Source organism: Gobio gobio, assembly GCF_949357685.1.
Source record: "Gobio gobio genome assembly, chromosome: 2".
Classification (NCBI taxonomy): domain Eukaryota; kingdom Metazoa; phylum Chordata; class Actinopteri; order Cypriniformes; family Gobionidae; genus Gobio; species Gobio gobio.
The window spans coordinates 23,524,182-23,535,380 of record NC_137098.1 but is presented as its reverse complement, the minus strand read 5'-3'; the positions used below and the strand labels follow the sequence as shown (position 1 = coordinate 23,535,380).

Sequence of the window (11,199 nt, the reverse complement as noted above, 5' to 3'; positions counted from 1 at the left end):
CAGGTGTGCCTATTTCACAGTGGAAGAGCAAGAATTAATAATGAGGAAATATGATGACTTTAAGTCCATTTTAACAGCAAAAAGCAACACAGTTGCAGCGGCCAAAGCTCGGGAGAATTGCTGGCAGAAAATAGCTGATAGCATAAATGCGTAAGTTTTTACACATTGATTTTTATAGGTTCACAACGAGGATAAAACCGGTTGAAAACTCATAGCATAAACATATTGCATATAATTTAATATGAAATTAGTGTACTTAAATAATTACTTAAAAGTGAATAAAAGATATGTAAAACATGTTTTTACTATTTAATAATGATTTTAACTATTTATTTTATACTTAGATGCAACCCAAACTGCAAAAGGTCTTGGCAGCAGATAAAAATGAAATGCAAAAACATTGTTCAAAGTGGTGAGTAATTGCAATGTGGTTTTTATTGTTCTTGTGTTCATGTTATAATAGTGTATTCTATGTAGCCAAAAAGAAAAAGTGTGAAAGTAAGAAAACGGGGGGAGGGCCACCTCCTCAAAAATACACTGCTGCAGAGGAACTGGCCCTGTCCAGTAACCAGGGTCGACCCATCATGGATGGCATTGATGGGAGTGCATCCTCGGATCCAGGTGCTGGCTCTTCCAAACGGGATACATTTATACAGGGTAGGTGTACATACATTTTGGTATTAGGGTTAGGTTTTTTTATTATTATTATTAGCTGTAAATTGCAAGCACTTCTGACTTGATGTGTTTTTCAGCTGGGGGAAGTTCAGTTACCTTGTTGGAGCCAGCACACCCACCTACAGGGTCAAATACAGAGGTAGTACCCAGCACAGAACATACCATTAGAACATGCTATTGCCATGCTAAATATGTATTTATTGCATTGCCTTATTTGGTTAACAGGGTGAAGCTTGTGAGGACACCATATCTGTGTGCTCTGAGACCACTCTGAGACCTCAATTGAAATACTGTGCTGTTATTGCATCTCTCAGTGCTCTGCCAGATGGAAAGTTCAATGTAATGGGGTCAGTTTCATCAGGGGGGAGTTGGTGGTTTGGTGGTGGCACTTTCTCTTTTCTTATAGTGGCTATATTGTGCAGTATTGCACATGCAGCCACTATCTGGGATGCTCTCTGTGGTGATCTTCTCAGGCCACGTAGACAATTAAATCGTGCCTTCAGAATACCAAAGGTATTCACAATTCTGACCCTGGTTTTGCTGTGGGCCACGTTGAATTGCTGCTGGGGCCTTGTGTCAGGGTAGGGGGTCATTAAATATCGCTGACAAGCATAACCCCTGTCTCCAACCAACAAGACATCAAACAGCCCTGTCAATAAGCATAAAATAAATGATATAAGTAAATGCAATAGTTCCATTCTAAGAATTTGTGAATCTCCCCCCTCCCCTCTCTTTATACCTTCCTCAAAGTGCTGACCTAACACAGATTCCCGAAAAATTCTGGAGTCATGTACCGAGCCAGGCCATCTAGCATCCAAACTTGTGATCAAGTATTGATTGTCACAAGTCATCTGCAATTAACAGGCATGTCAGTATAACAGATGTATGTCCATAGGTTAAAAATCATATCAGATTTGATAAGAGTCTAATCCGTTAAAGAGAAATGAGAAGGCATCTCGGACTGTACCTGGACATTGAGGGAGTGAATAGATTTTCTGTTCACAAAATCAGCCTCATGCTCACCTAGGGCTGCAGAAATTGCAATATGTGTGCAATCTATTGCACCAATGACCCTAGGAAATCCTTTTCAAAAACATTGGTTATGCAACTTTAAAGTCTTTAACATAAGATGAATCGTAATAGGTAGGCAGCATTTGAAATGATCTTACCAGCTATTCTGTAAAACCCCTCTTTAATAGCCAGCGTCTCTAAGTGGCCAGGAAAAACAATGAATACATCAATGTATTCCTGCAATGCAATGACCACTTTCCGTATTGCTCTGCAGGCGGTATGTTTGCTTATGTTTTCAGCATCACCCACTGCATGCAAATATGTACCACTAGCAAAGAACCGCAAAGCAATACATATAAGTTGCGGTACATTAATCGCGTGGCTTCGGCGTGTCATATTTTTAATGTGCGGCTCGAGAAGCCGGCATAGATAAACTATACTATCTGCTGAAAACCGATACCTTTCGTTCAGATAATCATCGGGAAAAGCTAGGGGATTATGCCTATCCCTAAAAGTTATTTCCCGACGAAGTGCCCTTCTTATTATCTGCGCTCCAATCTCCACAGGGTTTTTCAAAAACGGTGACGCCATTGCTACAAACTCTAAAGATTTGACTGTGATGTGTCAGATTTATGTCACTTTACTCACTGCTGATTGGTCCAGTTTGGGTTTGTGATCTCTAACCCAGAGTAAAACCTGCTCTCGAGCAGGTTAGCCATGTAGTGTAAGTTACCATGGCAATGAACACCGCTAAAAACCAATCCACCTTCATAAGCCCCAAAAACCAGAGTTTGCTCAAACTAACCGCAAACTTACCTGGGTTAAAACCTAAACCGGATTTGTGCAACAGGCCACTGATGTCCTGGAGAGTTTAGCTCCAACCCTACTAAGCCACCACAGTATAAAACTCATGGCTCCCAGCATGCATTTCAGCATTAAGTATGTCACCATTGTTGAGATTCATATGCTGATTCTTTATGTCTGTGTGCGTCTAAACTTGTCTCTCCCTAGAATATATTTAAATATCAAAATACAGAATGCCTGATCTGTGGCAAGAAAGTATTGTTGGTGAATATTATTTATTGATATTTATAGTCAGTGATGAGTTTAGTCAATCATTTTTCTTCATGACAATTTTTGTTTATGGGTTCTTTTGATTTGAACAGGTTTTGTTAACACTGTAACAAAAACCACAAACTCGCATACAAAACTAAGAGTGGAACACACAATGGTGACCATATATTTTCAATAAAACCAACATCTAAACCTCTGTTAATTCTCAATAAGAGTTTCTATAGATATCTTTCAGGGTTGGAGTCAAACTCTGCAGGACAGCGACTCACTAGGACCGAACTTGCCTGCCAATGGTTTAATTGTATCCTAAGGACCAATTGTGTACCTTTAAAGGTACAGTTATACGTTTTGTTCTTCAAGGAAAAAAAATGTAACTCCACTGTACCTTTTTTTATGAGAGTGTAGTGTAAGTAACTATAAAGTTTACTCTATTCTTCTCCCAGTTTACTGGTCACTTACTTGCATGTATTTCGGGAGAAACTGATTGAAAAATTCACGCGAGGTAAATCCGACTGACAGGATTCTCTGAACTGCGATGCAAACAAACATAGCGGTGCCCATCTCACGTTATAGATCAAAATCAAGATAATTTATGAAGGTTTTTAAATGGCAAAACACACTCACTTACACATATTCGAGAATTTGATTATTAGATAGTGGATGATATGGTAAGCAAGTTTGTCAATATTTTGAATAAAAAAGGAAAATAGATTGATCGATCATACAGCGCTATTTTGGCTGCGGTGAGTCACGTGACAAGCATGACGCTTCGCCATGGAAACATTAAGGGGAAACGTTCTAAAATAACGGTTGCCTTAAAAAAAACTCACTCTGGGGGGTCAGCTAGAATATTTTAAACATATGCATGAAAAGATTAAAAATGTGTTATAAATGTTAAATGTTAATAAAATAAATATTAACAGGAAAACTTAAAGCCTAATTCTGTCAGGATCACTATCGTCAAAGTGATGGACAATTAGCATAGTTTAGATTGGCGGTATGGTTTTGTTCTGGGTAACAGTGTTAATTTTGACAGCAAATTTTGATTTAGTTTTAGTCATAGTCTTTTGACTAAAATGCCATTTAGTTTTAGTCATATTTTAGTCACCTGAATTGTTTTTAGTTTTAGTCTAGTTTTAGTCGACTAAATATCATAAGATTTTAGTCGACTAAATCTACTGTAGATTTAGTCTCCTAAAATCTAATGAGTTTAGTTAAATTGTAATAGTACAATTCAAGCTCCATTTCATTTTGACATCATTTTGTTTTTGACATTAAAAATACACATAAGAGAGCTCAATTCACTTTTTTTTTTCTTTTTTTTTTTTAAACATCTATATAGTTTTTATAACTTTATTTCTTTTAGTTAGCAGGCCATATCAGGTAAAGCTAAAGCTTCAAATAAGTTTGTTTGTTTATTTATTTTTAATTTCAGTTAACATTTATTTGATTTCAAGTAATTATTTTTTTTTAAATGGTTTTAGTTAACTATTATAACCCTGATACTTTATTGAATATGTGTCAAATACTGATCTTTTAGAAATAAATGAGAATTAAATGAAATACAGTTTATTGTGTAACCAAATACGAATATACTGTATAATGAGTGACTTTTAAATTATAAACAAGCTCGAAATACACCGGGACTCTTATTTTGAAATGTCTGCTGCGCCTCTGTTGCTGCAGCTGCTCATTCAAGTTCAGGAGAGAAAATATGCATTGTTACAACCGTCTAAAACATATTACTATATAATCATCATAAAGTAAACATTGTCATTATTCATCAGCATTAGTTCATATACAATTGCTTGGCATAAATGTGCGCTATTCATTGATTGTGAACCGCTCTGGAGCGCTGTATTGGGGATGCGTGAGCCTGGAGAAGCACAACAGCGCCGTGTTTTCCCGCGGTTAGATCAGCACGTTCGAATCAAATGTGCTGTGACACAGGACATCAGTTCTGACTGAATCTCTTCCCTAATCGTCCCTCCCTAACATTTTCATCTCGTTTTTATTTGTTGACGAAAATTACAGTAAGTTTTCGTCATAGTTTTAGTCATCGAACACTAGTTTTTATTTAGTCATCGTCTCGTTTTCGTCAGTGAAAAAAGGTCGTTGACGAAAATTATGACGAAAATTATTCGTCAACGAAATTAACACTGCTGGGCAAGAACTCCCTGCTCATCCATGCAGCCTAGCATGGATAAGAGCAGAGAGAGCAGTGATAAACCCCCCTTAGGGTAAACAGAACAGAAGCAACAATGTATTGCAGATAGCATTAATGTCATATGAAAATGTACAACCCAATTCAGGAATGTAGTCTGATTCAGGGGGAATCAGAATGCCAAATCCTGACTAACGAGTGGAGGAGCTGGGGATGGAGGAGGGTAATTAGCTCCGGAGAACACGATAGCAGCTGATGATACTGAAGGAGCTTATATGCATGCTGTGATAGGCATCGTATCCCTATAGGTAGACGTGATCAGCTGACAGTCAGCTGATGCAAGCTTGACTAACGTGCCCTGCCAGAACTAACGCTATACGCTGGATTTACCATTTTGTTGGGGCGATTGGGGACAGGTGGGGCTCGGAACCCTTCCGTACCTCCAAAGTGGGGAATGGCAGAAAAAGTTTGAGAAACACTGCCATATTCAAAGATGTAGGCTGTCACTAATTAAACAAATATACAGGGAGTGCAGAATTATTAGGCACGTTGATTTTCTGATTATATTTTTTTTCCAGGCACATTTGACCAATTCCAAACCACAGTAATCCTAATAACTACTATTAATTTAGTATTTAATAATGTATAAGTGATATATAATTGTTCATGAAGGCTGGAAATGAAAAACACCTTATATTCAGGTGTGCAGAATTATTAGGCATGTTTTCTTTTACAGATAAATTGAGCCAAAAAAGAGATTTAACTCAGACTGAAAAGTCAAAAATTATTAAATGCCCATGAGAAGGATGCAATACTAATGCAATACTAGACATTGCAGTTAAGGCGTGACCATTGGACAGTGAAATGCTCGTTGGGTCAGCAGGATCTTACAAAAACAGGTGGCGGAGAAAAGACACCTGTTAACTGCAAAATAATTAAGAATTAAGGTGAAGAATTAAGGGTGAAACCATCAGGAACCCTTTAGTCTCCAGCGCCACCATTTTCCAAAGTTGCAACCTACCTGGAGTCTCCAGAAGTGCAAGGTGTCAGGATCTCAGAGACTTCAGTTAGGTAAAGAATCCTAAAAAATGACCCCCACTAGATAAGAATCACAAGCTGAAGTGTTGTAAAATACATGAAGAAGGTTTTTTTATAGGCTTTATGGACAGATAGGTTGAGAGTGACTCTTGAAGGACCAGTACCACATCCTCTAGTACCACTGTTTGAAGAATTCATCTTCCAGTGTGTTGGGTGTCGCCCAGCCTGCAGCTCTGCAGATGTCTGTTAGCGAGGCGCCATGCGCTAGAGCCCAAGAGGAGGCCACACTCCGGGTGGAGTGTGCCCTCACACCAAGGGGACATGGTCGGCCTTGCTGCTGGTAAGCCAAAACAATGGTGTCCACTATCCAGTGAGACAACCTCTGCTTTGAGAGAGCACTTCCCTTCCGCTCTCCACCATAACAGACAAAGAGCTGGTCTGAGGTCCTGAAACACTGCGTCGTGTCTACGTAGGCGCGGAGAGCGCGTACTGGACAGAGCAATGCCAAGGCTGGGTCTGCCTCCTCCAAAGGCAGCGCTTGCAGGTTCACCACCTGATCTCGGAACGGAGTGGTGGGAACCTTGGGCACATATCCGGGCCGGGGTCTCAGGATCACGTGAGAGTTAGCCGGCCCAAACTCAAGGCACGCTTCGTCAACCGAAAATGCTTGCAGGTCCCCGACCCTCTAAGCGAGGCCAATGCGGTCAGCAGAGCCGTCTTCATAGACAAGAACTTAATCTCAGCCGACCGCAAAGGCTCAAAGGGAGGCCTCTGCAGAGCACTTAAGACTACTGAGAGGTCCCATGAGGGAACGAGAGGAGAGCGAGGAGGATTCAGTCTCCTCGCCCCCCTCAGGAACCTGATGATCAGGTCGTGCTGCTACTTACCTTTTTGTCTCCCAGGAGATCGTGGTAGGCAGATATTGCGGCCACGTACACTTAAGGGTGGAAGGAGACAGCCTTCGTCCCACCCCCTCCTGGAGAAACGAAGCACAGACCCGATCGGGCATTTCCAGGGGTCTTCCTGGCGGGAAGAGCACCATGTGACGAAGAGGTCCCACTTCAACGCATAGAGGTGTCGTGTAGACTCTGCCCTAGCGGAAGTGATGGTAGCGACCACCGCAGGTGGAGGGCTACTCAAACCAGCCGCGTCCCGTCCAGAAGCCACACGTGGAGCTTCCAGAACGCTGGACGCGGGTGCCAAAAGGTGCCCCGTCTCTGAGTGAGGACTCTCAGAGGAATAGGCCAGGGAGGGGCTGTCGCAAGGAGTAGCAGTTCTGAGAACCAGGTCCGGCCGTGCCAACGGGGCGACCAACATGACCTGCTCCTTGTCCTCCCTGATCTTGCACAGTACCTGTGCGAGAAGGCTCACTGGGGGAAACGCATAATTGCGTAGCCCCGACGACCAGCTGTGCGCCAGTGCATCTGTGCCGACCATAGGTCAGGGAATAATACAGGGAGCAATGGGAAGAGTCCTGGGAGGCAACAGGACTACCTGTGCGTCGCCGAACCGTTCCCATATCAGCTGGACCGTCTGGGGATGGAGTCTCCATTCTCCAGGAAGTGGCTGAAGCCGTGAGCTCGTAGGCTGCACGGTTCAGGACTCCCGGGATGTGGACAGCATGAAGGGACCTCAGATGCTTCTGACTCCAAAAAACGAGATGGCGGGCGAGTTGAGACATACGGCGGGAGCGTAGACTGCCCGGCCGTGTCGTCTGTCCTGACTAGTACATGTTGACCCTTCAGCAACGCTCGGAAGCGGTGCAGGGCGAACCGTACTGCCAGCAACTCGAGGCAATTGACATGCAGAAGGCGCTGGGGTCCTATCCAGGAGCCCGTGGCTGCTTGTCCATTGCACATGGCACCCCAGCCCGTGGATGGTGCATCTGTTGATACAACAAGATGCCTGGAAACTCGTTCTAAGGACACTCCGGTCCGTAGAAAACTGAGGTTCGACCACGGGGAGAGAGTCTGTAAGCAGGCCCGAGTCACTTGTACCCGGAGCGTGCCAGACCGCCATGCCCATCTCGGGACTCGATCGCGTAGCCCGTGCTGAAGCGGTCTCATATGAAGCAATCCGAGCTGCGTTACCGCGGCTGCAGATGCCATATGCCCCAGGAGCCTCTGAAACAGTTTCAGTGGAACCGCACTCTTGCCCTCGACTTGTCGAAGGGAAGTCAGCAGAGACTGCGCGCGCTCGCTCGAAAGCTGCGCGCACATGGCGACAGAGTCGATCCATACCGAGAAAAGAGATCCTCTGCGCGGGGCAAAGTTTGCTCTTCTCCCAGTTGACCCGAAGGCCCAGACGGGCTAGGTGATGGAGCACCAAATCTCTGTGTCCGCAAACCTGCTCTCGAGAGTGACCCAGTATGAGCCAGTCGTCGAGGTAATTCAGGATGCGAACCCCGTGCTGCCGAAGGGGCGCAAGGGCTGCCTCGGCAATCTTCGTAAAGACGCGAGGGGACAGAGATAGCCCGAATGGTAGAACTGCGTACTGATATGCCCGCCCCTCGAAAGCAAACCGTAGGAACGGTCTGTGTCGAGGTAGAATGGAGACATGGAAGTAGGCGTCCTTTAGGTCGATCGCTGCAACCAATCGTCTGGACGAACGCATTCGAAAAGGCGTTTCGCTGTCAACATCTTGAACGGAAACCGGTGGAGGTAACGGTTCAAGACGCGCAGGTCCAGGATCGGTCAAGCCCACCGGTCTTTTTGGGTACAATGAAGTACGGGCTGTAAAACCCGGAATTCACCTCGGCTGGAGGGACAGGTTCGATCGCACCCTTCGCCAGTAGGGTGGCAACCTCCGCTCGCATGACGGGGGCATTAGCCCCGATCATAGTGGAACGGACTCCCCGGAAGCAGGGAGGAACCTGTGCGAACTGAATCGCGCAGCCGCACCTGACTGTCTTTCGCGACCCAGCGGGACAGCCCTGGAATCTGAAGCCAGGCTCCCAGGAACTGCACCAGCGGGGTCAATCGGACTACAGGTGTACCCGGAGTGGGGCAGCGATGCAGCGTTACCGACCCGGACAAGGGAGGCTGTTGGGCGTCCCGGTGTGGGGGTGCGGTTAACGGCTGCGTCCTGACAGAGGAGACCAGGGAAGGACGCGCGTTCCACTGGGGTCTGCTCTGCCAGGAGGCTGGCGACAGAGAGGGATGCGAGTGGCGGGACCTGTGGGTGGCGCGCACTGTCATCACCGGTCTCTGGGTCCTCAGAGACAGGAACATGAGTTCTTCCCAAGCGCTGCTAGCCCGGGGGCCAGCAGCGGAAGGATTTTCCCCCGGCCCTCCACCGGGGGAAGGAGAGGCCCTGCTACCATCCCCTGGGAAGAACTGGAACCCATCTCTGAGTTGTCCACCTCCAGCGTGGCGTTTAACCAGTCTGGGGAGCGGACTGGGCGACATCCTCAACCACCTCCACGGCGCGGCCCAGGTTAAGGCTGCTGCTAGGGCCGGGCGGGAAGAGGGAGGGCGCCCTCGGCGGCGAGTGGACTGAGGCGACTGAGCCGGCGGCTGGTGCAGCAGCTGGCCGCCGGGGCAGTACGTGTTACAGCCTCAGTCTGCTCTGGGGCGGCCGAGAACTGTTGGGCGCAGTTCCCAGCCGCGCCGCCGAAGAGGCCAGCCTGGGATATGGGTGAGTTGAGGGGGCGGGCCCACTCAACGTCCTCCAAATCACCAGGTAAGGCCAGGTGTTCTCCCGGACCACAGCTGTGGACATCTCCCGACCCAGGGAGCGTGTGGCCACCTTCACCGCCCGGGGGCGGGATCAGTCGCGGCACGCAGCTCAATGAAGAGCCCTGGGTTGGCTCCACCCTTGTGCATGTGCAACGGGGCGGCGGCCTGCCCGTAGCTCTGCAGGACCACGCCACCGAAGTAGACGAGCCCACAGGCTTTGGGAGGGTGCTTAGGACAGCCACACCACGCCACGTCAAGCCCTCTGTGGACACCGTAGTGCGCAACAGAGAGTTCAACAGTGGGGGTGAGGGGGCCCCAGTGTACCCTAGGCCGCGGCCCCATCAAGGGCAGAGAAGGCGGAGGAGGCCACCAAACGATCGCGGGAAGCACGGGGACTTCCAGGACCGCGTGATCTCCTCATGCACCTCGGGAGCGAAAGGCATTGGGGGCGGGGCCCAACAGCTGTCGGGTGCCGTCCCCAAAAACCAATCGCGCAACCACGAGCACTCGCGACTGGGCGGAGTTCCACACCAGCGCGAGACTCGCGGCTGCCCGAGATAACATGGCTGTCAACCTTAGGTCGGATCAGGCAGCGCTGACACACCCGGAGGCGGAGCACAACTCCTAATCGTCATCCCCAAAGGACTCCAGCCCACCTTGGGATGCGGCGATCGACATCTCACTGCTATCTGGAGCGTGGACGAAACGAACGAGGCGTCAGAGACGGGCCGCTGTTTCAGTCCAACACTCGCGGGTTTAAGCAATGTGCGAGAGGGGGCGTGGCCCGAGGAATGATCGTCGGGGTTCTTAATACCACGGCACCGCACTCAGGTCACCCTGGCCACCAGCCAAAGTACCACCTCACTCGGAGACGGTAGATTGGGGTGTGGCAGAGGGGACTCTCTCTCCTCACGGAGATCACTGAGTCTCGACCGCAACATCGCGATGGTCACGTTCCCGCAGTGGGAACATGACGCATCCACAAACACTGCCCGAACGTGCTGAAGCTCAAACACATCGAGCAGTGAATGTGCCCATAGACAGCAACGGAGATCGATCGCACCCGGAAGTGCACGGGCGAACCGTCTTGAAAAAGACGTGCCACGCGCAAGCTCTTTTTGTGAGAGGAAAGCTCTGCAGAGTGCCGAAGCGCCCAGGGAAACACACACACAGCTGTTGCAGATCACTGCACAGATCAGCAGGCAGGCAGCATGAGATCGCTGGAACGCGCCGTAACACCAATACCCTGGAGAACCGCTGGTCTCGAAGACTGAAGAGAAGACTTCAGAATTCAGGCTTGTAGGAGTGAAGAGATCCTCTTGGCTCCAAAGCAGAAACATAATGCGATGTTGCCAGCGTACTTCCTTATATACCCACGAGGTGGGGCGGAGTTACGCATGCAAATTCCGCATGCCCATGGCATTGGCACTGCCATTGGGCGCTGTTGAATACTCGAAGATGATTGGCTTCTAAGCGAAACCCCCATTCGTTAGTCACTAACGTACGTTGTAGTGACTGAACGAAAGGGAACATGCCTAATAATTCTGCACACCTGAATAT

The 11,199-nt window shown here is 47.6% G+C and overlaps 1 protein-coding gene across 1 annotated transcript; it reads right to left on the bottom strand.

The window, feature by feature from the left end:
* Positions 1-953: 953 nt before the first annotated feature.
* LOC307139299 (putative nuclease HARBI1) lies at positions 954-2,277 on the bottom strand (the record flags this gene model as incomplete). Its single annotated transcript, XM_079838197.1, has 4 exons — positions 954-1,324; positions 1,415-1,526; positions 1,643-1,758; positions 1,845-2,277. The coding sequence occupies 4 exons, from the start codon at positions 2,275-2,277 to the stop codon at positions 954-956; spliced, it is 1,032 nt and encodes a 343-aa protein (XP_079694323.1).
* Between the last annotated feature and the right edge of the window lie 8,922 nt (positions 2,278-11,199).